The sequence below is a fragment of the Alternaria rosae genome, assembly GCF_020736505.1.
Source record: "Alternaria rosae strain MPI-PUGE-AT-0040 chromosome Unknown BKA58scaffold_13, whole genome shotgun sequence".
Taxonomy (NCBI): Eukaryota; Fungi; Ascomycota; class Dothideomycetes; order Pleosporales; family Pleosporaceae; genus Alternaria; species Alternaria rosae.
In genome coordinates this window covers 538,450-564,606 of record NW_025763582.1, presented here as the reverse complement: position 1 = coordinate 564,606, position 26,157 = coordinate 538,450, and the positions used below count along the sequence as shown (strand labels likewise).

Below are 26,157 nucleotides of genomic sequence, written 5' to 3'. Positions count from 1 at the left end.
ATTCGTTTGGGCCACGCTGACATAGCAACGTCGACATCGCATATACTCTCACCGCCTCTCGCGGATCCTCGATGACTTCAATTCTCCACTACCGAGACCCTATCGCCTACAGGAGTGACTTCATGAGTACCTCCAGCTACCACTCGCCTCACATGGACCAGCAGAAGAGGTCGCCGCCTTATGAAGGCCATTCTTCTGGCTCCGAAGCCAGACAGCTCACGCCCGGTGCGAAGAAGCGACCTTCGAGAGCTGGCACCCGCAGCGTCACCACCCTCACCGCCGCTCAACTCGAGCGAAAGAGAGCGAATGACCGAGAAGCACAGCGAGCTATTCGTCAAAGAACAAAAGACCACATCGACACTCTTGAACGCCAAGTTCGCGACCTCACTGCACAACTGGAGAACAACTCCTCTACCAAGATGATGGACCTCATCCGGAGGAACGAGGAGCTCGAGCAAGAGAACGCAGTCCTCCGCGCCCGCCTGTCACACGCCGTATCGGCACTGGGAGTCCCAGAATCAGGAGCAGGTATGTACTATTGATTTCATTCCTGCAAAAGCACTGTCCAATTGTTCGACTCACAAGCTCATTGGGTTGCCATGATTGCTTTTTGGTGTCTCGGGCCGCGACCGTTTTGGTGCAGCCAAACCTCTTTTCGCAACATGTCACATCTTTCTTTTGCCTCATTTCCCGCATTCCGGTCTGGCGGCTCGATTGAGCGACGTGCAGTATCTGTAACGTCGGATTGCTACTCCCGCCGAGGCGAGGCGAGAAGCGCGAGCCTCGTTCTCCACCCAATGTGATATCGATGCATGGAGGCTGACATCACTACAGCAGGCGCACCTTCACCGAGTGATCGGGTCCAGATGCTCAGCCAACCCCGGAGAATGTCTACCGGAACTGCGAGGAGCGCACATTCAGTTCCCGAAATAGCGACGCCCGTGTCTCAACCTGGACACTGGCAGTCGCAGCATACGTACGCCCACCACGTCTCCTCACCGCACGTTGATACGCCACCCGCCATGGGTGAAGTCCAAGCGCCACAGCACGAAGGAGTTCGCTGGAGTCCTCACCCCAGCCACCCTCAGCAACAGCACCACCAAGTTTCCATGCCAGTGCAGGATGCGTCGGTCCATGCCGTTGAGCAGCCCAACATGTCATACCCAAGCCCATATGTCATGGAGAGCAACGCGCGAGCCATGTCTTACCCTCTTGAGAACGCCTCCATGGTCACGTCTCAGCCGATGCCAATGTCCGGTTACGGTACACCAACCTCGCATCCTTCGCCTCACGCCTCTGAGTACCAACGACACATGAGCGTCCCTATGCATCACCAGCCCGTCCAAGGCCAAGGCCCACCTCAGCACCAGCAACATCACACATCTGCTCCCTATGGCTCCTACCCTGTTGGTCCCCAGCAAGGCTACCCTCCCCAGGTTAGCCACGGCAGCGAGATGCCCATGATGCACGCACAGCACGGTCAGCCCCAGATGATGAACGAGCAAGGACAGCACATCATCTACCAGACGTACCAGTCCAACATGAAGGTTGAGCATTGAGTATGACCACGACTCGTCTGAACATGTTCGCAAATCCTACGTGGCTGCAGACCGTTGGCAAGGGTACCAGGGAGACGATCCTTCGATCACACAACACCCACATCGAGCAATCTACTAGACGCGACCGCGCGCCATGGAACAAATTGCTCCTTCCTCGCAATCTTCTCGACGCGGGACAAAATGTCCTTGACACGCGGCACTACGCGGCACAGTCACGATAGGCTGTATTCCTCGGCGATATATCATAATTGTTCCGCAAGGGCCCTTCCGAAAGCAGTAGCACGCGCCGCCGCTCGATGCTGTCGATGACGGCAAAACACGATCTATCTCGCGGGAATTTGGCAGGGACGCCCACGCCTCGAACCTTTGAGTTTTCGCACGCTAGAACAAGGCACACGTTCACGGTTCACCGCTATACGACGCGGCACCGGTTTCCAAGCGAGCCCCAAGCGTCGGACAATTTCGCATCACCACCAGAGAGTTTTTTTTTGGGACGTTGTCGCTGCCCCCCACGATCGCATGAAGCGCAATGAAACAGCAACACGGAAGGCCCCACATGCGGATTGTGGGATCGCATCAAGATTGCAGTCGCCCGTGGTGCAAGGAGGTCCCGCTTGGGACGCTATAGCCTAGTGCGTTCCTGGAGACTAGCTTAGGGCACGATGGACGGTGAAGAGGTGGATACGATGATGATGGGATGGTGGAAGCGGAAGAAGATGGGAAATGAGCAAATGGAACATTCCGTGGATCCTCCATTTTCTGCGCGCGCGCGCGCCTGACTGGGGGGCCTCGTTACGAGATTTGTGAGCCATCGGCCGCGTTTTGGGCTTCCTTCCAAGCTGGCTTCCTTTCGCTTCCCTCGCCCACGCCCCCTTAGCCTGTCCGCTGGGCTTTCGATGGTGCGATTGCGAGACCAGCGCGTTCCTGAAGGAGCAATGCAACCGAGATTTCCCGACATCCGAGCATCCGCTGGAACTGGTCCATGCCATCATCCATCCATCCATCCATCCATCCACCACACCCACACGATACCGGCCACCCGTCATGGTATTTGTCTTTTGTAAACCTACGAAAGGGAAACATGCATGGAAGCTAGCCCCACATGCGCCAGAAAGTGTGCTAAAATTTCCTTGTGCGGATAAGGCCCACCAACGCTGAAACATGGTATGCCAAATACACTTTACGAGCCAACTTCGAGCTACACTACGCTACACACCGGACGCGGGTTACGCATGCAGCATCGGGTGGTTCTGCCATGGCAGAGAGCGTCTGCCACAGCGGTTCCGCCGGCCCTTTTTGCCCTCGTTCCTTTATCGGACGTTTTCTTCCGATGGACATAAAAGCGCCGTAACGCCGAAACACGGTGGCCAGCAGAATTTCTCGGGCGTGGCTTTTTCTGCTGGGTGCTGCGGAGCCTTTAACGCCAAGGCCAGGGTGTGGAGGCTTTGCGTGGCGTCCCGCGGATCCGCTCACATGGGATACATGCGTTCGGGCGCTCTTCCGCCCAATCGCATTGCGACATTGCGTGCAGTAGCTCGCCTGTGCTCGCTTATGTCCTGCATAGGGAAGCGTTGCCGATACACAACCATGTGAAGTGGACATGAGCTCACCGTATTGTCCCTTGATCCTGGATTACGATGGTGCTTTGGTGTGATTGTTTGTCACACCGCATGAACGCTGACGGAACGCTGACGGAACGGAAGCTTCACGTGAACCCGAGGCCGCTGGGAGTGTCTGGCATGGTCTGCTATACTACGACTACAGGCTCTCTCCTGGTTGTCATCGCCTTCATGACGACGCCTTCGCTGCTGCCTGCTGTGCGCGGATGTGCCTGAGCTCGTTGGGGTACCACCGCTCGCCAACGTCGGGATGGCTCTTGATCCTGTTCATCAGCGTGGCCTCGCCGAGGTGTCCCCATCTGCCCTTCACAAACGTAAACTCCACATCGTCCTTGCGCTTCTTCCTCGCCTGGTCCCTCAGCTGTAGTACCTCGTCCGGTACATCCATGGCTTCAAATTGCGCGTCGTAGCTCACGCCTTGGAAGAACGGCACCGAGTACCGCGCCCCTTCCCCCTTGCGCGGACTGAGAACGCGATGTGTAGTTGACGCGCAAACCCCATTTGTCAGCGCCTCCATGCCCTGCCCGATAGCCACAACAAGCGTACCAGGTATAGGCTTGCAGTCTATCCACTCGCCCTTTGCATTCTGCGCCTGCAGGCCGAGCTGATCGGAAGCCTGCAGCAGGTAGCTGGTGAGCATACTATCTTTATGCGGACCCACGCCCTGGCGTTTGATCTCCCACTTCTTTCGCTCCATCTCGCTCGCCCCAGCCGCCAGCTCCGGTACATCGACCTCTGGGTACTTCACAATCTTGAGCTTGTGCTGCTGGTCTTGATCGAAGAACTTTTCAAACGCCGTAGCAGGCAAGCCAATCGCCTCTGCGATCAGCGACGTGAAGAGCGTGGAGATGGCAGACATGCGCCGTATGTAGTCCTCGTAGACTGGCCGGAAAGACGGAAGATACTCTGGCGACGGCCATTGGTTCGGTGCGAGAAGATTGTGGTACAGCGGTGCGTCGGGTCCTGGTAGTGCGTGTGGAGTTGAGAGATCGAGTTGTTCCCTGTGGTCTGGATTGAATGCCGTGGTTTCATTGTCGAGCTACGAAGAATCATGTCAGCATGCATTTACGACGAGTCGTTTAACGACCAAAAGCAAAAGTTTTGAGTTATGAGGAAGAGACGGGATGAGTAATGGCAGGTGCGAGAGAAGGTGTGTGTGCGCAGGTTAACGGCCGTCGAGTACATATTGTTGGCGTCGTCTATTTGGGATATACCCGGGTGATTCTGGTATCTGTCTTTTTTTCTGTTTTGCAGCTGGCGTTGGTATGAGAAGAGAGGGGCATTGGAGGTTTATTGTGATACACGCGTTATGGGTTTACGGCCGGTTTCTTCATCTTCTTTCTTCGGTTCTTGTATCATAGTTTCTTTGGTATCTTTTTTTTTCCTTCTCGTACACCATGCATAGCGTAGCATAGCGATAGCTTGTAATAGACCATCGTCTTATCTGCACAATCGTCGTCTCTGGTCTCACCTTCTCCCCCGCTTCCCCATCCCACCAAGAAGACATGATGCATAAACATGAAAGAAATCACACACTCACCCTACTCCACCCCAAAAAGCTCTTCTCGTTCTTCATCTCAATCTTCTCCTTCTCCTCTCTCGGTAGTTCCTCAAAGAACCGCCCACACTGCTTAATCACATCCTGCACCAACCCCTCCGGCAGCCCCGTTTCGCTCAGGTACAAGAACCCCACATTCAACAAGGCATCGCGCAGGTCCTGTAGGAACTGCGGTTTGGTAGCCGGGTCCAGAGCGGCGCTGAGCGGGAGTATGGGCAGCTCGATGAAGGTCTGTGGGGTTTCCGCCATGGCGTACTGATATTTGCTGCTGTGGATGTGTGATGCGATGGAGCGACAGTGTTATCGTTGTCGTTGATGTTGATGTTGTAGCGGCTCCGTTCCGTTGTCGCTCGCTCGTGTAGTCCCCGGTGAACTACCCCGCGCCTGCCTCACACCATACAGCGGGGCAATTGCACCAACTCCCCCCACCACCGTCCTTCTGACTGGCTGCAACACTTCCTTTCCGTCGCCTCACTCCTTCCAGTCAATGTTTGACAAAGAAGTGATGAGACAACTCTAGTACCTCGCCATCCATTTGAACGCCAGGCCCACGGCTGTGAGTTTCAAACCGCCGATGACGAGGACGCTGAGGGCTTCGAAGAGCATGGCTGGTGTAGCTTGGTGGCTCGAGTAGTTCTGGAGTAGGAAGGTGTGTAGGGTAAAAAGAAGTAGATAACTGTGATTGGTAGATGGGTAGTAACTTTCTTTCTTTCTTTCTTCGCGATGAACGGTATCTCGAGACGAAGATGAAAAAGAAATCACGGTGGAGATATTTGCTTCTCTTATACGCCTCAATCTAACTGACTACGTTGTGCTTCCCGTCCCGAACAACGGTCCCTCGTGCCTCGTGCTCTCGCCTCACATACGGTCTGGAATAAGAAACTTGAACCAGCCATTTGTTTTCCAAGCCGTCGCAGTCCGTTGGGCTGCGCGGCGGGATGGCTTGCTTGTCTGGCGTACACTACAGCTCCACTCTCCACATCTCAACCGTGCTTTCCCCAGCCCATCGATTCGATCTGGCCATTGTACGCCAGCCCATCGTGGAGATTCTTGCTCCACAGATAGAGCTTTCGGCGCAACGGCGGCGTTGTTTTACTATCATCAACCTGTCCGCGTGCCGATTCTACCTAGCTATTCATCGTCATTTCCAACCTCGCCGTCACGCGAGACACACTCCGCGGCGGGAAACCTTGGAAGTATCGCGTAATGCGCTTGTTGTGCTTTATTGATGTGTTTATTGCGATGCATGCTTAACTTTTCGATCGTGAATTGGAGTCGTGGGGAGGGATAGGTATGCACCTGTGACGTAGGTCACATGCGCGATGCGGCGATGGGGACGATCAGCGGTGGAAAAATGAGGCTGGTATGCAGGTGTAGCGAAGCGGTTAGTGGTCATGTGCTACGTGGGACGTACGTGGACGACGACGACTGCGACTGCGACTACGGGTGAAGTCGCATGAGCGGTTGCTGTTGGGACGAACTGCTGGGAGGGTGTAGATACAGAGGCAAGTGTGCGTTGTGCTTTTTGACAGCCGTGTTTGTTGTGCATGTGTGTGGTGGTGTGGTGATTTTATCGAAGGCTCCGCGGCTGCAAGTCATCGAGCGGACGGCCTACAAGGGACGGCAGCCACGATGAACGGTACGTATGGTTACAGTAGAAATTGAGGATGTCATGCAAATAGGAAAAGGAACTCTGATACGAGAAAGAAATTCTACATTCATCGGTAGCCTTGCCGTCGTGTATTTCCTTCTTTCTACAATAATCGGTAATCCGTCGTTCAATACCTCGGCCTGTAGCCGCAAAACAACATCTGTATCCTAGTCTCTCTCCACACCTCTACATCTCCTTCTTTCAGCCACACACACACACGCAATACACGCAACCATCAGCACACATACACGAAGAAAACAAAAACAAAAAGTAAAAGTCAAGCTCGCCGTAACAAGTACGTCAACACCATCCACTACAATCCCACAACCGCCAAGCCCATACAGGCGCGCTCAACAACCCACCCCAACCACCCTTTCGCGCAGCCGCAGATCGGCCAACGGCATTGCATCGGAGAATTTACATCTCCTCCCTTCCCCAGCCTCAACCATAGACGCCGATGCGCGTCAAACTCAGTAGCATCATCTATCTCAGGGTAAGCGAGACAGGGGCCATATAAAGCATGAAACATATACCAATCGCCTACTAAGCGCCCTTTAACGGTTCCTAACGGTGCCGAGCCGACGTGATGAAATCAGGTGTCGTGGTATGTGGGCTTGTATACTGAGATGGTGTTATAGGGGGAAAGAGGGAGGTATAGGCGAGGGGAAAGGGACGGGGTGTCTGACTTGCAGTTTTGACTTGACTTGCAGACAGCACATCACATGCCGAGTCGTGATGCAACCTGGTCTGAGGGCTGAGGCTCAATGTTGCAGGTAGGGTAGTGAGGGCGGCGTGTGATAGAATGGCGTGTGGTAAGGGTAATGGTAGATCCCGATATACTATTACCCGTTGGATTATCATATGACATATGAGGCGGCTAACAACTTAACACATATGGTAACTATAACACCACAGACGATGACCATAGTATGCGGTGCGCCCGGGGCGATCGATCGTACGATACGCAGGATCAGTATCCTCGTTGGTCGAACGCCATTATGAGACGGGTGAGTAGTATACTATAGCAAAGCAAGGGGAAGCGAGTTAAAATGAGCCCGTTTTCATAGTAGATGGGGTGTTATTGAGGAATGAGTCGTGGTGTATGTGATGGGGATGGGGATGGAGATGGAACGTTGGAATGACTACAGAAGTAAGGGCCGAACTGACTGAGTCGTCATGATCTACCTGGCCTGCCGAGGTGTGACAGGCGACGGTGGGTACCAGGAACGTTTTAATAGCCGAAGGAGTGATATAGGGATGAGTCGTGATGGAACGTTCGACTCAGCCGCAGGTCTGAAGCGGGAAGTCCCAGTCTTAAGACAGAAGTCCAAGGTATGGCCATACCCACTGATCCACATTGGAGTTACATGGTTACATCGGTATCTTCCGAGTGATCCATCACACTCGTACGAGACACCGTCCTATTGCAGCCGTAACATAGTCATGTACTCTTCGGACTTCAATGCAACAACGGGGTAGGCGAGTCGAGCTGAACTGCGCCGTAAAGAGGCCATACGGAGTGCGTGGAGACCGAGACAAGACTGTGCCGTACGCGGAGACCGGTACGAATGTCATGAACCTTCACTCCGACTCCGTCGTTACAAGCAGCAGATACCAAGCCGCCGTAAAGAGTAACAAGAGTCAGCACCCTTCCCCTTCCTCTTCTGTAACGAACCATCACCGCCTTTTACGCGAACCATCCACTTGGAACCTTATGCATGAAAGACCCTTGGGAGTTAACACCGCTCTTTCTACCATCTACGTGGCCACATCCACATCATACTACAGTCTTGCGGTCAATATGTGCAGTACTCGCCCCGGCCCTCTTCGCTCTTCGCTCCACAGATGCGAGCCTTGTTATATACGCTCGCTTCTGCGCTCTTAGGAGACCGCTTCTTTTACTTTCTACGTGGCCATATTATAGCACGGGATGGTATGTGTGTCCTGTACTCGCCCCGGCTCCCTTCTTCACCGTTATGCTCTCCTTTCCACGGCTGCCTGTGACGTGGACATGGAGCCTCGCTTCTGCGCTCCGAGTAGCGGAGGGAAGTGCCGGGGCAGTGCACTTCCGTGAAGTAGGGGTTGGAAGGAAGCTCTGACATTGAGGCGGGGAGAAGCTGATGTTGCTGCGTTGGTCTTCTAGTTTAACGCAGTCATTTTTGACACTACTGTGCCTTCGCAGTCTCGGTCGAGCTGGCGAACTGCGGCGGTACGACATGCGTGTGGGTTGTTATGTGATTGATGGATCGAGGGAGACGGCACTTGATTCGAGTTCAAGGTACGGATATGGTAGAGTGGTAGCAAGTTAGGTAGATGTAGACATGAAAAAGACCTGGAGTTTTTGAAGTTTTGAAGTTTTGCAAACATCTGTCATTGAAAGCATTTATCGCTAGAACAGCAGACAGCGTACAAAAGAACTAGGAAAGAAAGCTACTTCAACTCTTTACATGCGATGCCAGTCGCTTCATGTCATAACCTCATACCTCATATCTCATAAACCTCCCTACCTCTTCTCCTGAGGATAGTATGCAGGCTGTCCCTCAAGCGACTCACCAACACCCTGGCGGTAGCTAGGCGGCGGTCCACCAAATGAAACCTGACCACCAGGCGTAGGAGTGCTAGACTGGTTGGGCGGAGCATTGTTGTTAGACACACCAACATTTGGGTTCAAGTCGCTGGGCGTGATAGTGCCGCCATCACCACCGCCGACCATGACGGTCTGCTCGTTGCCCTTCTTGTCCTTGACCTTGCCGACGACCATGCCCTTGGCTACGGACTTGATGATGGCTCTTCTGCTGACACCCGTGACGTCGATGTAGACGAGGCCGACGTTCTTGACACCACCGGCGAGGTTGGTGGTGATTTGTCCTGCTTCGGCGCCGTACTTGTGGCCGACGGCGGCGCTGGCTGCGGCTCCGCTGCTAGTCAGGAGTTGCTTGCCCGAGTGCGAGATGCCGTCAGCGACCGTGGAGAAGGCGATCAAGCTCTTGTTCAACAGTCCTGGCTTGTAGTTTGTGTTGGGCGTGCCGTCTGGGTTCACGCTCTTGGCGTGTGTCTTCTTGTGACCTGCCATTCCTGCTGCAGCATTCTGGGCGTATTTGGTAAGCTGGCCTACAGTCTTGGCTGAGTAGCCAGCGACGCCGGTTGTGAGGGTGTTGATCTTGCGGACGCGCTCGTGGGTAGCAGGCTTGAAAACCATTGGCTTGTCGTTCGGTCTCGTCTTGTTGATGAAGTTCTCGGCACCGGATACCATCATGTTACTAAGATAGCTGGAGCCGGTAACGACAAGGCGAGATGCGGCGGCGGCGTTCTGTACGAGGCCAGAGTCTTTGTATGCGGGATGGCGGGCCATTTCAAGGTAATCTTCTTCGAGTGGTCGGATGTCGATGCGCTTGCCGTCTGGCGAGACGACAATCTCGACGGGATCTTTACCTGTGTTAGCATGAGTGACCTGCGCGCGGAAAAGGTTCAAATGACATACTCTTGGATCCCTGCTTCAATGCTGGGTCGGCGTGGATCATGGCACCCTCAGCCAGCTCACCGACGACGCTGCCATTCTCCTCGTCGACCAATACGACCTCACCATTGTTGCCAGTGCCTACGTAGCCCTGGCCTGGCTGGTAGTCCTGGGGGTTGTATGCCTTCATGTCGCCCTTGCCCTTCTCGTGTGAGGGAGCTTGCGCACGCTCGAGGAAGGCTGTGCACTGTGCCAAGATGGTTTCAAAGGTATCCACATCTTCCTGCGTGACCGATGTCGAGCCCTTGCCAATAGGCGGGAACTCAATGCGTGTGAAGGCGCCGCTCTCTGGGCCCAAGTCCCATCGCGGTATTAGGTAGCTGCGCGGCGGCTGGTGGTAGATCTGTGTGGTCGCAGGGAGGGGGAGATCTAGCTCCGGGGGGAGGTTGAGGTGCAGGTAGAAGTCTTCTTCGGGTGCTTCGTTCTGGCCGCGCGTGTTGCTCAGGTCGGCAAAGGGCGAGTTGGTAGGGACCATCAGCAGGGAGAGGGTCTGGGGCCCTGAGGGTGTGAGAGGGCTCTCCTCGCCCTGCTGGATGTGGTAGGCTTTAATGCCGCCGACTGTGTAGAGCAATCGAGGATCTCCATGGCCGCTCATGCTTGCGAGAGGTGTTTCGCGGGGTATCGAGGTGGGTTGGTAGGCGAAGGAGAGATAAAGGAGCAATTAGGTGTCTTGCGAAGGATATGGGCAGGAGGGGTATCTTCTATTTCGGTGTACGATTGCAGGAGCAACAACCTTTTTATGGAATGCAAGCGACAGGGAGTCGACTGCCCATGTGCAACCTGTTCGAGACGCCGCGCCTGCGACAGGCATTCTGACGTAACCATGCTCAGCCACGAGGAGCTATGGACTGGGCCAATCAACGGTGTGGCTGTGCATTGCGCCACAGGGAGGCAAACTCAACGTTCTGTGTATGAAGATATGTTCGGTCGTATTTCCGCCTTCACAAGATTCGCGAAGCATCTTTGCCCCTTCACATGCGAGATGCGACGGTCTTGTGTTGATGATCTACTGTGCATGCGCCTCGGAACGCGTCATGCACGGACGACTCACGTCTTCACGCAAGGTAGTCGCTCACAACCCCGCGACTTCATCGTGTACTTCTTGGTGAAGCATGGTCTATCCAACAAGAACAACGTCAGCAGCTTTCGTCATCTTACCGTTGCGGTTAGGCTCACCTAGTTCCATCTCTGCCAGCTGGCGTCCATTTCCTCATTCGTCTCGTGGGACTTCGACTCCTGCCATTATCTCAACTGTCGCGCTTTCCTGTTTTTCTGCTCGCATGGCACATCGCTCCCTGTTGAAAACGATGGATGCACAGGGAATGTGTGTCGGTAAGGTGAAACGTGTGCACCACGGTCGGCAGCGGCCTGCACCTTCCGTATAGGAAAGGTAACTTGGTACCTCGCGGTTTCCCAAGCAGGATCATCCGTCTCTAGGTCGCCTGCTCCTTCTGTCTATAGCTCACTGGCGATGGATTCTCCCGCCTTCTGTCCACCGCTCGTAAACGATGCATCGATTGTTAACAACAGACTTAACCATCAGCGACGGAACAATTAGCCAACGCTCGCCCTCATCGGCCACACCCGTTACACTGCAATCGACCGACTGGCCTAGGCGTCATGGAGATACCAAGACCTGCTCTATTCCTATAGACCCGGGCGCCCCAGCCGTACTTGCCGATCTCCCAGGAGAGATCCGCAACATGATCTACCAAGTCCTGCTTAAACGCAAGGAGCCGTTGAGCTTCGCGGTAGAGGATATAGACGGGTCAGTGAGATGACATGGCATCTGGGCCGTCTTGAGAGTTCTGACTCGATAAAAGCCATTGGTATCGTTCTCTTGATCGACCAATGGGATGCTCTGCGGCGCAGTGCTTTTCTCGATTGGGAGGTTCAGCAAGGACAACGAGGACTGTAGGGTGGAAATTGTGATGGTGTGGGACGGAGGTGGTGTGCCGGCATTTGAGCTCCCAAATATGGCAATGAAGTCGTTCTCTACGCCTCTTAATCTAGACTTTTCGGTAGGCTTACTCTTCACCATTCACTCTTTTCGCATGTGTGGCTGTGTGCGACGCTATTCTATCACGTGTGTCTTGGCGTTCGTCGAGGACGGGAAGGCGTGATGGGCGCCTGAAGCAAACCTCGCCTTATTTACAATCGTCATGGCGCGTCCTTGGAGCTGCATCTTACTTCTTCGCTCGACGGCACCGCAAAGTTTCCCGCCGACAAGCTTGAGCTTCCCGTGACTGCTCTCGTCTCTCGCTGGGCGACGATACTCCTGTCCCATTCTGCAAGGGCAGAGTTGCATACTTGGCGCGCAAGAACGTTGGCATTCGCTCTCCGATTTTTTGTTGCAAAGTTCCACTGACGCGACCGCGTTGCGGGCAAACGCATCAAATCCGTGTACACAGTCGTTTCTGTTTTCGTAGGAGCTGCTCGCGGTAGCTCACGACCTGTCGCTCTCTCGTCGCGCATCGTTCATAGCATAATTCCATCCAACCGTGTCCAGCACCATAGCCAGGATGCAAATCCCGAAGCAAAGCTCACGCCCAGCGGACACATGTGGGCCCTCATTTCTTGACCGACCAGGCGAGATTCGTAACTTGATTTACGAACAAGTGTTCAAACGCACTGAACCAATCTTCCTTCACAACACCGACGCCTACCATGCGATCGAACCCGAACGAAGATTTGGCGACACAGATGAGCGTTTCTACGCCCTGACAGCTAAATTTGACTCGGAATTCGAATCCAGAATCGGCCCTCACGACGAGTTCACCCATGACTTCCACTTGGGCTTACCGCTGCTGCTGGTCTGTCGACAAATCTACCATGAGGCAGGTAGTGTGTTCTATGGCGAGAATACCTTCATCTTCTCGCGAGTTCTCGATCGCCATGATGTGAAGAATAACCCGCGCTATGACGATTCCGATGGGAAAGCTTATCATCAGTTCGCATATGCTTCTGTATGGCTATCCAATATTGGCAGTCAATTTGCCATGCTGAAGAAGGTACATATCGATGTTGACGCCATGTGCTATCACGCTTGCAAACATGCACTTGATGACTTCGATGTATTGCCTTTATTACGATTGCTCTGGAAGAACAGTTCAAAGAAGTCTCCGGTTACGTTTGCCTGCACTGGCAGGAGGCTCCAACCTGAGTGCGAAAATGCTGTTGCGCGGACTGAGGAGCAGAAGAAGCGGTATGATGTACAGAAAAGGCAGTATCCGAAGGACTTGGTCAACGAATTCAATGCAATCATCTCCAGTTTGATCGGAAACGGACACTTTAGTTTGCAAAGATTCGCCAATTTCGATCGGCTGATTCACTCTGCCAGCATCCACTTTTCGGAACGTTACATGAGAGTCACATTTGACCGCGAACATGTTCACTGGAGAGAGTTTGCAGTCGACCAGAATGGGGACGTTGCTGTCAGAGCGCTAGGCTCAAAGCCAGACCACCTTCTCGACCTTCCGGGAAGTGTCCTGACAAAGATTATCAACATGGCGATGATATCGCCGAACGGTCTCATAATGGATATGAACACTCGTGCCATACATGGACTAAACCTTGCACCTCTCCAGCTCAGCAGACAGTCACGTTCTGATTTCCAGAGGAGGCATATGTTAAGAGTCAACGCTAACATCACTATCGTCAAAACGAGCACCAAGCGCACAACTAGCTTCAAGGACTTCCATTTTCTGCGAGTATGGTGCAACATGAAGCCTTGCAGCTACTTTCTCCCTTGCGCGTGTGGGTCCGTCGCATCCGTCAACATCGCTCTCACGTTCGAAACCGCCGCCGCAACTACACTAGACAAATTACGCATCAACGTCAAAGGCCTGATCGACGCAGTGGAATCTGTCGTCCAAAAAGAGCATGTCAGCATCTCCATCGCACTCAAGCGCCCCGGCGCAAATCCGTGCGATCCATTGCAGAGCAGGATCCCCCTGCTGGGTCTAGAGCAGAGAGTCTTCTTGCTTCTCTCCGATGTTATAGCTGGCTGGCCCGTCCCGGGGGACAAGGTACCTGATGTCTGGATGGACGGACACGGGAAGCTGATCAGCGCAACCTACTCTGCATCAGCAACGACATTGTCCAGCCGCATCGAGAATCGGCATGCTACACTCAACCCGGTCGAGATACAACGGCGAGGGTACCAGTTTGCTATGGACCTGTATGATAACAAACTAGGCGTGAGAGGGGGTCGACGCGAGATGTGGTCACGACTACAAAGAGACTATTGGCCTGATTGGCAGAATTGGGCACGGAGGAGGAGGGAGGGAAGATGATAGGTTGTATGCTTACTTGAGGAGGAGGGATACTTACTTGAGGGAAGCGCGGGAACATCCGGGCGCACCAAGTGATGCTGAAATTCTTCACACCTTCCGCGGAGAGCTTTATATCCCTACAGAGAGGCGATAGCAACATGTAGACAATATTAAAACAAAACTTCGCAAGGCTTAACACAATGCGGATGTATACGTTACTCGCTTCTATTATCTGCTGTGAGTGTTTAATGTTTTTCCTTTGGAATGAGATATACCTCAAACTCTTCGTATGTCCACAATCCTACCCATATCTGAATATATCCGTGCCCACCATAATATGACATGACATGACATGAAATCTTGATAGCGAAGTCCACGGAATCACTCACATGCCAATGGTTGCATACCCTCCGTTAAAGGATGGGCGCCACGACGAGTGGACCCAGGAATTGAACATTGAACACCTAACCGGTCCACAACTCAACAACCCAACAATCCAACAACGCAACGACGCGCCCCCCAAATGACGCACGCAATACCGATGATGAAAAGACAAGAACAACCCCTCAAACAAAGAGGCTGAAACTGTTTACTATATCCAGAACATGCGTGACGTACACCTCGTTCTTCTTCGCGTTTCATAGCCAACGGTGTGACCTCATCTTCGTGACAAGAACCGAAACAGTGGAAGAAGCAAGAACGAGGGATCAGCGCAGGGAAGAGTGTGAGGAGCGTGGGAGGTGGGGAGACGTCATGAAGTGAGCTTGGGAATGCAGGTTGGAGGATGCAGGATGCAGGACAGGAGATGCAAGATTTGAAAGTGGTATGACCATGCAATTGTACACACTCCTCAAAACAGACGCAATGCTAGAACGCTACAAACATAACCAAACAACCCGACGATGCGGGCACAGTATGCACTACGCACTATTCGATAGCAACAAACAGCCACACCACTTTTAAACGCGACTACCGTTCATAGCACTCGCAGGCAACTCCCCACCCCTAATTTCACTCATCGCATACCCAGGCCGCCACGCAGGATGAATTTCACTTAAAGCACCCCTCGTGCTATCCCTGACGTTCGTGGTGTGCCTTGGCTCAGCTTCAACGATGTAACTTACGCCGTCTTCCGAGGCATAAGATGGGGGACGGGGACCTTCTTGCTGGGGAGGTTGATGTGACAATGTTGACGTCGCGCTGCCGCGTAGAGCTGCTGCTGCGAGCACCGCGGGTCCAGAGAGGGAGGCACGGGTAGAGTGAGGAGCGGCGGAGATAGCACTACCGCGTGTAGCATCTTCGACGCGCTGCCAGTGGAGGAGGTTAGGGTCGACGCGTACACTACTCCTCCAAAGGCCGTACGCAGGCGGCGGAGGCGGCGGCATATTCTTGCCCTCCTCATCCCCACTGGCACCCACCATGTCATTCTCCAGCACGTCATCCATATCAGCGTCTGCGGTTTCTTCGTCGCGCCGCAGGTGCACGCGAATGGGGACGATGGGTTGGAAACCCTCGCCGCCGCCTGTCATATCGGGCATGATGGCGCGGTGTTCGTGGCGTGGTGGGTTCAGCATGAGCATGCAGAGGCGGATGAGGGAGTGGCAGAAGAAGATTGTTATGGTAAGGAGGACCATGATGAAGAGGATGTGGATTTCTTGGCCGAGAGAGCGGTTGGTTAGGGCGATTGCTAGGTCTGTGGGGGAAGGGGCTGTTAGTTTTCATGTAGACGTGGGAATTGGAGTGGAGGGGGAGGGACTTACAGATTGCGAGGATGGTGATGAGAAAGGTGCCGGATATCACACATGCTATCATCTTCCCGCGTGCAGCTGATCCGCGGACGTATACTGCGGTGGTACCGCGCTGTTCTCGCCTGCGTACCCATCCGTTGGAACCGCTGGATGCGTTGGATGCGGAGCGTTCGGTGCGATGGTGCTTTCTCCTTCGGTGCTTCCGTCGCTTGTGTCGTCGGCCGTTTATCTCGTCTTGTAGTTGCTGGATCTCAGGGTCTACGAAGCCCTCCTGCTGGTTGGGCAATGGTACATCGGCTGGGTGACGAGCGTAGAGGGTGGTTGATTCCTGCGGATCTTGTGGCGGGTTGATGGCGCCGATGTAGGAGCCTGCGGTGTGATGCGCATGGAAGGGAGATCTCGAATCATGTGATTCGCGATGCGCGTTTTGGGAGGTAGGCAGCCCATCCTGGTTGGCCGGTTGCTGGCGGTTCCAGAAGCCCAGGAAGGGTGTTTTGGGTGTGTTGATGTTATTGTTGTTATTCATAGCCGGCGACTGCGAGTATATCGACGACCCGTTGACCATCCCCCGCACATTACTGCGGAACGTGCTGAACCGAGATGTCGACTGCGTTGCAGGCGTTGCGTCGAAGTCCTGGTTCTGGTCTGGCCGTGGCGACCAAGCGAAGAGTGGTGACCGAAACATGGTGATCCGTATATAGCGCGGTGGTTCCCTCAAGTCCAGAAATATACGGTTACGAGCCCCCAAGTTCTATCTTGGGCGTACGTGAATCCCTTATAGCAGACGCGTCCTGCTCGCCGAAGGTCTCTGTGTTGATTTCACTCAAGACAGACAAGGGCGAATAAGAGAAAGGATACTCCAGACCAATGCAGGAACGCCGTGTGCCCGAACCGCTCCAAGAACAGAAAGTGTGGAGTAGAAGAACAATGAATGGATCTCGCCCTTGCCCAAGACCCTTCCCAGCATATGCAAAGTAATCCAGTTGGAGCGAACCGTTTGGCTACAACCTCTTAACTTTCGAGAAATGCGTCGAAACAAAGATGTTCCTAGACTCTGAAAGTGAATAGTAAGGGAAAAGAGTGAAAAAGGACCAACAGGGCTATCCAGCAGCGCACCTCGGCCAAACGAGCGCAAAAGAATGAAAAGAAGCGAAACAAGCAGGAGCACAGCAACCGCTACCTCTATTACCAATGACTGGAAGGAAAATAGATGCAAGACAAACACGAAGGAGATGAAAGAGTTGGAAAGTAGGAGGTGGTCGCAAGCTCCGCACCAAGAGTGACATGGGGTCACAGCGTCCCAATAACGATGGACGGTCAATCGTCGAGAAAGCATTGAGCGCCATGCGTTTCCGCGACGAGTGGCGTATCAGACTTTGATCGCTGGAAGGGTGAAACACGTCTCCGCCATCAGCCCGGCAGCAGCAGCGATCCAGGACGTGTCACGGACCGCGGTTCGCGTACATCGGTGCATCAGATCTGGGTGTTCTCGATTTCGTCGAGTCTGCGCGGGCCTGTCGTGGTTGACCGGAAGAAGAGGTCGTAGCAAAAGCGTTAGGCCCGCAGCGCGCTGGTTGGCTCGCACAAAAACAACATGAAACGTCTACCCCAATGAGGAACGACTGAGCACCAGTAGCTTCGCAAATGTGCTATTTACGTGCAACGACATAATATAGGAGCATAAAGGTGCATAAGTCGCGGTGGTTCATCTTTGTTGATTTTGTTTACTCTATACAATGTACACAGTGTTGCGCGTCATACTGTTCTGTTAAAAGTAAACAGATTCGTGTCTTCGACGCGTCTTTTTACCCCTTTGCTTCCGAGCAGTGTGTGTGTAGAAGATGGCAATATGCGACTCCATACCCTGTCAAACGTCGCACCGGCGTGTCCAGTCTACACATAAATATCGCCCTTCTGACGTACCGTGGGGCCGGGTGTTGGTCGGTCCTTTCTCCACGCTCACTGTCGCTCCCCCGGAGATTTAAATCACCGTAATCTCGAAGCATGTTCGTGTAGCCAAGTTGCTTCACCTCCACATTCACTTGCCTAGCTCGCCTACCATGAGCTTGCGGTCTGAAGATGCGGATAGCACTAAGATTGCCAAGTTAGCTTCGTGCATCGGAATTCAGCGGTGAAAGGTGTCGAAACGCTTGATGGGAACCATGAATGCAGGGAGAGATTCCATTGCATTGATTTCCCACCAGACATCTCCGAAGACACTTGGTGGGAAATGACGATGCGCTGAAATACTGTCCTGCCCGCCTCAAGCGCTTCCACTCGAAATTGTTCGCTCGCTCAAGAAACCCAATCCGCCTTGATCGCCCTACGTCCAGAACGCTCAAGCGTAGCGCGGGGTCTAGAACGGGAGAACGGGTACAAAGGTAAATGGTAAAAGGAGAATTAGGGTACTTACAGATTGGTTCACCGAGCGGGTGGAACCGCACGTCGTTGACGGCACCTCGATGGCCGGGAAGCTTGTGCAGTAGCTTTCCTGTTCGCGTTTCCCAAACGGCCACGCTCTGATCTCCGCTACCGGCTGCGATCTTCTCGCCCTTGGAATCCCAGCTGGCCTTTAGCAGGTTGCGCTCTTGACCGGTGGGCGCTCCGTCGTATGTTTGAATGCGCCTGTCTGCGGGCGCGAAAGGTCTCACGTCCCATGTTCTGACGGTCGAGTCGTGTGCGTTGGAGAGGAGGGTTTGGTTATCCGGGGACATTTGGAGCGAGGTGACGGTGTCGGTGTGACCGAGGAGTGTGTATGTGACGGCTTGTTTCCGCAGATCCCAGACTTTGATGTCGTTGTCGATGCCGCCGGTGAAGAGCTCGTTGCCTGCTTCGGCCAGGCATATGGCGGTTATGGGGAAGTCGGTGGGGATGAATGTTACGGCGTCTTTCGTTCTCGTGTCCCAGATCTGTGAGAGTTAGAATGGCCCCGAGATGGTATACTGATGTACTCACCCCAATGTAGCCGTCGTCTGAACCGCTTACAAGCATCTCTTCACCGCGCTTGCTCACGTCCATGCAGTTGATAACCTCGTCGTGCCCTGGATGTCTTCGTATCCTCTCTCCCGTCTCTACATCCCAACTTGCTAGGTGCATATCCGCGGAGGCGGAGAAGAGAACCTTGGAGTCGCGCGACCAGTGCAGATCCAGAACAGCCTGTTTATGTCCAGTGAGAATACCGTAGTTTTCGCATGATCCAGAGCTGCGCCAGAGTACTGTCCATATTAACGCATATCTCCCTAGTGTCTACGGAGGACTTACATATGGACCGGTCCATGGAGCCCGAAGCTATGTACTGTCCTGTCGGATCGAACCTCGCTGCGAAGATTTCCCCAGAGTGGCCCGTCAACTCCATAACCGGCGACTGCAGCGCGCTGGTACGCGAGCCCTACAGCACCTGTCAGCACGTCGCAATCTTCAGCTTGGTACTCTATCAAAAGTCCGTGGTCATAACATACCGCTTGTATCAGCGCGCCATTTGCGCCCGAGCCATTCACGACAGCTACTGCAGAGCTTCCCAGATTCGCGTCCGACTTGGTGCGCTTGACCAGCTGGCTCGTGCCAAAAGCCTCGTTGGCGGGTCGCTTTTCTCTCGACATGGCGATGGATGGGTGCTTGATTCGGTGTACGTGTGGGGTATGTGGATTGGTGCGCGGTGGTTATCGTCAGTTGTAGCTGGTAAACTTTCCTCAGGGCAGATCTACGCTAGGGCCCGGGCGTCCCAGTACGCTCCTCCGCAGTCCGCATGCTCCCCGACGTCAACAACGACTTGATATCAGCGACACTATATAACAAACTCACGCGACAGTCCACACTCACGTTTTGACACCGACACTGCACAACCAGAAGCCCGCACGGTAATGGCGTCATCGACCAAAGCAGCCCGCATGGGCGAGGAGTGAGCTCCAGACGTCTAGTAGTTGCTGCACATGTGCTAATAGATGTCAGAGTGTGGAAGTAAGTCTCGCATATGGCTACCCTACGCGACCGGTTCTGACAGTGCCAGGACTCGAGTAGACAAGGTCAGCGCGGAACTCGTCACGCTCACATACGGCACCATTGTCGCGCAACTATGCAAGGACTACGAATACAACTACCCCGATGTCAACAAGCAACTGGAGCGCATGGGATACAACATCGGCATACGGCTCATTGAAGACTTTCTGGCCAAGTCGAGTGCGCCTGCCTGCACCAACTTCCGAGAGGTCTCGGAGATGATCTCCAAGGTAGCGCCACCGAGTCAATGGCATATAGATCGCAAGCTGACGTGCGGTTTTAGGTCGGCTTCAAGATCTTCCTGAATATCACACCGACAATCACAAACTGGTCAAGCGACAACAAGCAGTTCTCCCTCATCTTCGAGGAGAACCCGCTGGCCGACTTTGTAGAGCTGCCTGACGACGGCCGCGCGCAGGACGAGCTGTGGTTCTCCAACATACTGGTGGGCGTGCTGCGGGGTGCCCTAGAGATGGTACGCATATACCGCATCAGGATGGGGCGTGGACAATGGACTGACACGCATCAGGTACACATGCAGGTGGAAGCGCACTTCGTCAGTGACGTCCTCCGAGGCAACGACACGACTGAGATGCGGATAACGTTGATCCGCTACATTGACGACGAGATGCCACCCGATGACGAGTAGAATGAAGTAGGGTCGAGGAGAAATTACACTTGCTATTTAGGTTTGAGCAAGCAGGGCATTCGCCGATCCACACGTGTAATGTGGGAGACTTGACTGAGAGATAGGCGAGCAAAAAGGCAGGTATTTGCTGAAGACATTATGTGCCAGCAATTGGATACTGTCGTGATGTCGTGGTGTTTGGATGGATGACTCGATGCACAGGACTAGATAGGGTGCACTATTGAAGACGGCCATGGAAGCCAATTAGAGGGTAATTGCACTCGCGCAATTGCACTACCACACCATCGACGCACCATTGATCGCTGAAGGCGGCCTCTCGTGCTACATTGTGCATTTAGTCTTTGCAGCCCCTTAATCTTACTGTGTAGAAGTTGTTGACAAAGATTTTGCGCAACTACGACCAAGTCGGTAAACCCATCAGGGTGTATGAATGATGTGCTACCAGTACTGGTCGGGGCATGAGGGTCGGGTTCGCGTTACATGTGCCCCACCAACCTCCCTAGATATCGGCCCTGGTGCATACCATGCTGCGATGCGATCACGACACTCCAATTCCACCATGTCTGACGTCTTGAATTGCTTTATGCGAGTAGAAAAACAAACATCGAGGCAGTTCTGATGAAAGCGCGATGCTGCGCAATGGGAGGCTGGAGCATAGGGGATCTAATAATACCGAGATCACGTGGACCACTTGGCGCAGCTCGCGAGCGGCCGCTCTTCCCCTCGCTCTTCGCAGCTCCAGAGTTTGCACGATCCCGCTGCAGTCCGCTCGTGTAGTTGCTTCAATCGCGCCCTCTCGTGCAGGCGGAAGATCTCGCAGTCGTTGTTGTCGTGATCGCATCTCTTGGCGGCTCCGTGTAGCGCGCCGCTGAGGTCCCTCCAGGGCGCTGTTCAAGACCTTCCTTCACGCTAACCCCCGACCCATAGTACCGTGCATCAGCCGCCGCCTTTTCATCGCGACGACACCAGCGTCGCTACCCACACTCGGCACCCCAGAGCTGCCATCTCGCGCGACCTCCACGCCATCGTCGTCCACCACCCGTCCTTGGCACGACGCTCCGCTCCGACACGCACCGTGGCGACGACATCCCATGCTGTTGTAGAGGCCCGTCCAGCACCGAGGTGCACAACACAGCGCGTCTATTGCTACCACCGCGCACCTATCGCTAACCCCCCACCCGTCCACCGCGCCTGCCGCGCCGCTCGACACCTTCTTCCCTCGCGATGCAGAACCAACAAATGGCGCAGATGGCGCAGATGAATGCGAACGGCTCCCTCAACGGCACCCCCATCATGGGCAACATGGCGCATCCCAAACGCATGGGCGACCAGGACCCCAAGGAAAAGCTCAACACGTACATCTACGACTACTTCCTACGCAACCGCCACCACACTCTCGCGCGCGCCATGCTCGAATGCGACCTCAAGCTCAACACGGAGAAGGCCAGCCCCAACAACAAGCCCAATGGCGCCAGCGACCTCGATATGCCCGACGACCTGCCCCTGCCGCTCATGCCCCCGGGCCAGGCCGCCGACAACTCGTTCCTGCTCGACTGGTGGGTCCAGTTCTGGGACATCTTCGCCGCTGCTCGAGGCGCCGGCGGCGGTCCCAAGAATGCCGCTCAATATCTCGGCCACAACCGGGTAGGTAGCAGCGCACTGCTAGACACGGAGACGTACTGACTGAGACGCAGAATCTGGGCCATATCCAGAACCAGCAGCGAGACCAGCGCCTCATGATGGCCACCAACCCCATGAACGGCGCCCAGTACATGATGCGGAACGGTGCCATGACCAACGGCAACCAGACCGACCTCAAGCGGGCAGCCGCTATGAACAACCGACCGTAAGCACCTCGACCCTCGCAATACCTCTGCCATCTCGCGATGCTCGAACCCCAACTAACACCCCCCAGCGCCGGCAACCCCATGGCGGGCATGCAGCCCATGAAGAACCCCAACATGATTCAGATGCAACGAGACGGCTCCAGCATGGACATGAACGGCAACCGCCCCAACTCGCCGGGGTCCAACGAAAATGCCCCGTCCCCAAACAAGCGCCCCCGCGTCGACGGTACGTCATCTGTCACACCCATGTGGAGAGTACAAGCTAATCAAGACCCGCCCACAGGTGGTATGAATGCTGGTAACATGCCCAGCAACCAGTTCAATGAGTTCATGCCGCAAGGCCCAGGTGCGCAGCAGAAGAACATCGAGGTATATGCCCAAAGTCTGGCCCATCAACACAGAGTGGCAATGAGTAACACTTCCTCCCCCCAGGGTATGAACTCTGGCGTCCAAGGCTCCCCCATGGCCCAGCCCGGCCTCGACGGGCAAGACCTAACCTTCGCTCCCAACGGTCCACGGCCCGGCAACATGCCCAACAACCCTCAAGGCGCTCCCCAGCAGGGCAACCACGCGCTGCAGGACTACCAGATGCAGCTCATGCTGCTTGAGCAGCAGAACAAGAAACGGTTACTCATGGCCCGCCAAGAGCAAGACAATCAATCTGGACATCCTCAGCAGGGTGTTATTGGCGCCCCAGGTTTTGGCGCAGCCATGTCACCTCAAGGTAGCAGAGCCGGCGGCCCATCACCCAACCCCGCCGATCAGATGAAGCGAGGCACACCAAAGCTCGGCCAGCAGAACTTACCTGGCTCGCCTATGCCAGAGGGAATGATGGGGCAGCAACGTGCATCTCCCGCACCCAACATGAACTTCGACCCCAGTCTGGCACCCCCAGGAATGCCTCCACAATTCTATCCCCAGAATATGTCCGGCCCGAACGGCAACCCCATGATGCGGCCTCCGAGCTCACATCCGCAGCCGCCCAACTTCAATGGTCAGCAACTAACGCCTGCGCAAATGGAAGCCATGCGCAATGGCCAGATGCAACAGAATGGTTGGCGAGGGCCCCAACCAGGTATGATGGGTCCAGGCGGCCAGCAGATGGGAGGACCCATGGGCCAAAACCCTCAACAGCGGCAACAAATGCCGCCGCCTCCAGCGCCCACGAACGAACCACCCCGACCAGAACCCTCTCCATCCGTGTCTAACCAGGCACCACCGACTCCGAACCAAGGAAATAAGGCCAACCCCAAGAAGAAGGTGACCAAAGATAATAAGGTAACGTCTCGCGCTTCTCCTATACCCTCGAGCATCGTTGATATTGATTTTAGAAGCCCGCAAACAACAAAAAGGGGGCGAATGCAGGTTCTACTCCCGCCACGACAAACGGCGAAGAACCACCGACACCCACATCCTCCACTCCCGTCGCACCCATCACGCCAGTACACAAGCAATCCTTCAACCAGGGACAAAACGGCCAACCGCAGCCTGTGCAACCGCAACCTCCTTCCGACCAAAACATGGACAACGGAGGTCCGCCGTTTGGCAACATTGATGGTGACGTAAGTATTTGTGTTTCTCTACTCTCCATAACATCTACTAACACAACCAACAGCCCAATGGCTTCGATCTCGGCCTCAACTTTGGCGACGACCCTGGCGCCCTCGAGACTTTCGACTTTGACTCGTTTCTACAGACGGGCAACGACAACGACGCTTTTGGCAATCTAGTCAGCGACTTTGATTTCCCCAATCCCACAGAAGTATAGTATGACTTGAGCGCATTTGTCGTCGTCATCGTGGATTGGTTTGGTGGCTGGCCGTTTGATGAAACACTAAAAAACAAACCCCCCTCTTGTTTTCATATACCCTTATCTACATCGATCGCTTTTCTGGCCATCAAACATCTCTTCTCTCTTATTGGAGCATAACGGGGCTACCTTTGGGCTTTGGGCTAGGAGACAGGGCGGCGATTGGTCCTACACCCTTTCTTCTTTCGTTCTTTGGGCGTTTGTGTCTTTACTAGGCGCTACTGCTGCTTGTCTTGTGCTTGCTATGTTCTTGATTACGCAACCACGCTATTTACTCTTGTTATGCCGTCGGCTATAGTTTTTTTCGTTTTCACACGCTATCACTACCTACCTACCTACCTACCTACCTACAAATATTCTCCTTATCTGTTCACATCACACACACACTCTCACACATATTCTTCTTGCATTCGCTTATCCGCACTTTGTGTGTAGGGGGGCTTTTTTGTTCTTTTTGCTCGGTCACGACGACGTCGAGGAGAGAGAGAGAAGTGAAGGCTAGTGGAAGAGGGAGAAAGAGAAGGGGAGGAGGGACTGTGTCCCGCTTTGCTATACCATTTTCTTTCATACTGTTGTTTTGTTTTGATCGTCGGGAGAGAGATGGAAGTGGAGAAGGGGATGTGAAGAGGGAGTGGAGGGCGAAGAAGTTGGAGAGATTGAAGGGAAGAAGACGGAGTGGAAGATGTAAAGACAGTGCGACACATTCTTATCATTCGAGATGACTTAATGCCTGAATAAGTTCTTTTTTTGGAAGCTGAGCTGGAGATACATGTCTTTAGTGAACGTGACTATGGCTGTGAAAGATTAGAGAGTGCGTGGTTATACATATTACACCGCTTTTACGAATCATTTTATGTTGCGGAAGGTAGGTAGAGACGAGGGTGGTTGAGAGATGCATCCACGACGATAATCAAGTCATCTCCCAATGTAAAAATCAGCAGAATCCGTACCCACACATTCATTAATCCCATGCCATCATCGTACCCGGACTTCTTCGCTACAACCCCTCGTAATATCAACGTCGTTCCTTCCTCTTCCCTTTTGCCTTCCCTATGCACCCGTCGTCACAAAACGTCATCCAATGACCCCCCGGCCGCCCCCAATACCCCGTTAAAGAAAACGGTAAAGCCTACATCCCTACCTGCTGTTTTTACTACCTAATTACCAGAAATAGCCCTTCGCAAACCAAACCCTAAACGTCCCGAGCGTTGGGTCGCACTAGTCCGTCACACGGGATCAGGAAGGTTTGGGGTTGGTTTTGAGTTTGCGAAACGAGGCGAGGCTGCAACCACCGATTTTTCGTCACTCACTGGGGGTATGTACGTAGTTTTGATGTCATGCGAATATGTTCGGTATCGGAATCGCAAATGTGTAGGTTTTCGATGGTTTTCGATATTGTGACTGATCGCGTGGGTAGTTTTTAGCACCGGGAAGGGTGTGAGGTAAGGTTTGGGATGGGATGTCAATGTAGAATCGCATGACGATGAGTTGACGTACTGGGGTTTGGGGATAGAGTTTTCGGTGATGTGCTTACATCTAATTTTGAGAAGGCGTGTATGTTCGGTACTCCGTTCTCGCGTATTCTGGAAGCAAGGGGCGAGGATAAGTGGAGGAAGGTGTAAGACTCCGAGGGTTTGTATATTGCTGTCATGCTGTTGTACCCGTCATTTTGTGAATTGAGATGCAGGATCGTTCGCATGCGTTCTTCGCAACGCATACTCAGCTGAGAATGAACCAGAACATGAGTGGTCTTTGAAATTCTGGAACAACCTCATAGCGAAGCTCAAAGCCAGAAGTTTGCAAGCACAATGTTGTAAAGATATGCAATCATTCTTTTGCTATGCTAACCAGGCTGCGATCATCGTCGCATCATCAAACCCGGATCTATGTACGTAGTAGCTATTGATACATTCTAATTCGTAACCATCC

General features: G+C 53.8%; 9 protein-coding genes across 9 annotated transcripts; 4 read left to right on the top strand and 5 right to left on the bottom strand.

Annotated features, from left to right (window-relative positions):
- Window positions 1–152: 152 nt before the first annotated feature.
- On the top strand, window positions 153–1,559 carry BKA58DRAFT_415144 (uncharacterized protein; the record flags this gene model as incomplete). The annotated part of the gene is made up of 2 exons (XM_046172529.1): window positions 153–528; window positions 838–1,559. 2 exons carry the CDS (start codon window positions 153–155, stop codon window positions 1,557–1,559), a joined length of 1,098 nt encoding a protein of 365 aa, XP_046020323.1.
- Window positions 1,560–2,149: 590 nt separating this feature from the next.
- BKA58DRAFT_65933 (uncharacterized protein) lies at window positions 2,150–3,035 on the bottom strand. The gene has a single exon (XM_046175683.1). The coding sequence runs from the start codon at window positions 2,720–2,722 to the stop codon at window positions 2,207–2,209; it is 516 nt and encodes a 171-aa protein (XP_046020322.1). The 5' UTR covers window positions 2,723–3,035; the 3' UTR covers window positions 2,150–2,206.
- Window positions 3,036–3,347: 312 nt separating this feature from the next.
- BKA58DRAFT_406412 (uncharacterized protein) lies at window positions 3,348–4,985 on the bottom strand (the record flags this gene model as incomplete). The annotated part of the gene is made up of 2 exons (XM_046171953.1): window positions 3,348–4,217; window positions 4,719–4,985. The coding sequence occupies 2 exons, from the start codon at window positions 4,983–4,985 to the stop codon at window positions 3,348–3,350; spliced, it is 1,137 nt and encodes a 378-aa protein (XP_046020321.1).
- Window positions 4,986–8,747: 3,762 nt separating this feature from the next.
- BKA58DRAFT_66108 (senescence-associated protein-domain-containing protein) lies at window positions 8,748–10,825 on the bottom strand. The gene is made up of 2 exons (XM_046175685.1): window positions 9,869–10,825; window positions 8,748–9,819 (listed from the first exon to the last, which is right to left on the bottom strand). Exons 1-2 carry the CDS (start codon window positions 10,497–10,499, stop codon window positions 8,891–8,893), a joined length of 1,560 nt encoding a protein of 519 aa, XP_046020320.1. The 5' UTR covers window positions 10,500–10,825; the 3' UTR covers window positions 8,748–8,890.
- Window positions 10,826–12,426: 1,601 nt separating this feature from the next.
- BKA58DRAFT_370390 (uncharacterized protein) lies at window positions 12,427–14,406 on the top strand (the record flags this gene model as incomplete). Its single annotated transcript, XM_046168988.1, has 1 exon — window positions 12,427–14,406. The coding sequence occupies one exon, from the start codon at window positions 12,427–12,429 to the stop codon at window positions 14,197–14,199; it is 1,773 nt and encodes a 590-aa protein (XP_046020319.1). The 3' UTR covers window positions 14,200–14,406.
- Window positions 14,407–14,978: 572 nt separating this feature from the next.
- On the bottom strand, window positions 14,979–16,818 carry BKA58DRAFT_65822 (uncharacterized protein). The gene is made up of 2 exons (XM_046175682.1): window positions 15,939–16,818; window positions 14,979–15,871 (listed from the first exon to the last, which is right to left on the bottom strand). Exons 1-2 carry the CDS (start codon window positions 16,609–16,611, stop codon window positions 15,138–15,140), a joined length of 1,407 nt encoding a protein of 468 aa, XP_046020318.1. The 5' UTR covers window positions 16,612–16,818; the 3' UTR covers window positions 14,979–15,137.
- A 1,146-nt stretch (window positions 16,819–17,964) lies between these two features.
- Window positions 17,965–19,525, bottom strand: BKA58DRAFT_444805 (WD40-repeat-containing domain protein; the record flags this gene model as incomplete). Its single annotated transcript, XM_046174101.1, has 5 exons — window positions 17,965–18,017; window positions 18,340–18,835; window positions 18,882–19,141; window positions 19,188–19,314; window positions 19,385–19,525. 5 exons carry the CDS (start codon window positions 19,523–19,525, stop codon window positions 17,965–17,967), a joined length of 1,077 nt encoding a protein of 358 aa, XP_046020317.1.
- A 342-nt stretch (window positions 19,526–19,867) lies between these two features.
- Window positions 19,868–20,571, top strand: BKA58DRAFT_325649 (trafficking protein particle complex subunit 3; the record flags this gene model as incomplete). Its single annotated transcript, XM_046168023.1, has 3 exons — window positions 19,868–20,152; window positions 20,206–20,397; window positions 20,452–20,571. 3 exons carry the CDS (start codon window positions 19,868–19,870, stop codon window positions 20,569–20,571), a joined length of 597 nt encoding a protein of 198 aa, XP_046020316.1.
- Window positions 20,572–21,604: 1,033 nt separating this feature from the next.
- On the top strand, window positions 21,605–24,402 carry BKA58DRAFT_65800 (uncharacterized protein). The gene is made up of 6 exons (XM_046175681.1): window positions 21,605–22,215; window positions 22,266–22,417; window positions 22,487–22,644; window positions 22,702–23,696; window positions 23,753–23,980; window positions 24,034–24,402. Exons 1-6 carry the CDS (start codon window positions 21,796–21,798, stop codon window positions 24,184–24,186), a joined length of 2,106 nt encoding a protein of 701 aa, XP_046020315.1. The 5' UTR covers window positions 21,605–21,795; the 3' UTR covers window positions 24,187–24,402.
- Window positions 24,403–26,157: the final 1,755 nt, after the last annotated feature.

Excerpts from the sequence above, each read along its gene's own strand:
- BKA58DRAFT_65933 (XM_046175683.1), bottom strand. The coding sequence starts at position 2,722 with ATGTTTCAGCGTTGGTGGGCCTTATCCGCACAAGGAAATTTTAGCACA.
- BKA58DRAFT_66108 (XM_046175685.1), bottom strand. The coding sequence starts at position 10,499 with ATGAGCGGCCATGGAGATCCTCGATTGCTCTACACAGTCGGCGGCATT. Across the intron at positions 9,820-9,868 it reads ATTGAAGCAGGGATCCAAGA|GTAAAGATCCCGTCGAGATT; the intron begins GTATGTCATTTG and ends ATGCTAACACAG.
- BKA58DRAFT_65822 (XM_046175682.1), bottom strand. The coding sequence starts at position 16,611 with ATGTTTCGGTCACCACTCTTCGCTTGGTCGCCACGGCCAGACCAGAAC. Across the intron at positions 15,872-15,938 it reads CATCACCATCCTCGCAATCT|ACCTAGCAATCGCCCTAACC; the intron begins GTAAGTCCCTCC and ends CTTCCCCCACAG.
- BKA58DRAFT_65800 (XM_046175681.1), top strand. The coding sequence starts at position 21,796 with ATGCAGAACCAACAAATGGCGCAGATGGCGCAGATGAATGCGAACGGC. Across the intron at positions 22,418-22,486 it reads GCCGCTATGAACAACCGACC|CGCCGGCAACCCCATGGCGG; the intron begins GTAAGCACCTCG and ends AACACCCCCCAG. Across the intron at positions 23,697-23,752 it reads AGGTGACCAAAGATAATAAG|CCCGCAAACAACAAAAAGGG; the intron begins GTAACGTCTCGC and ends TGATTTTAGAAG.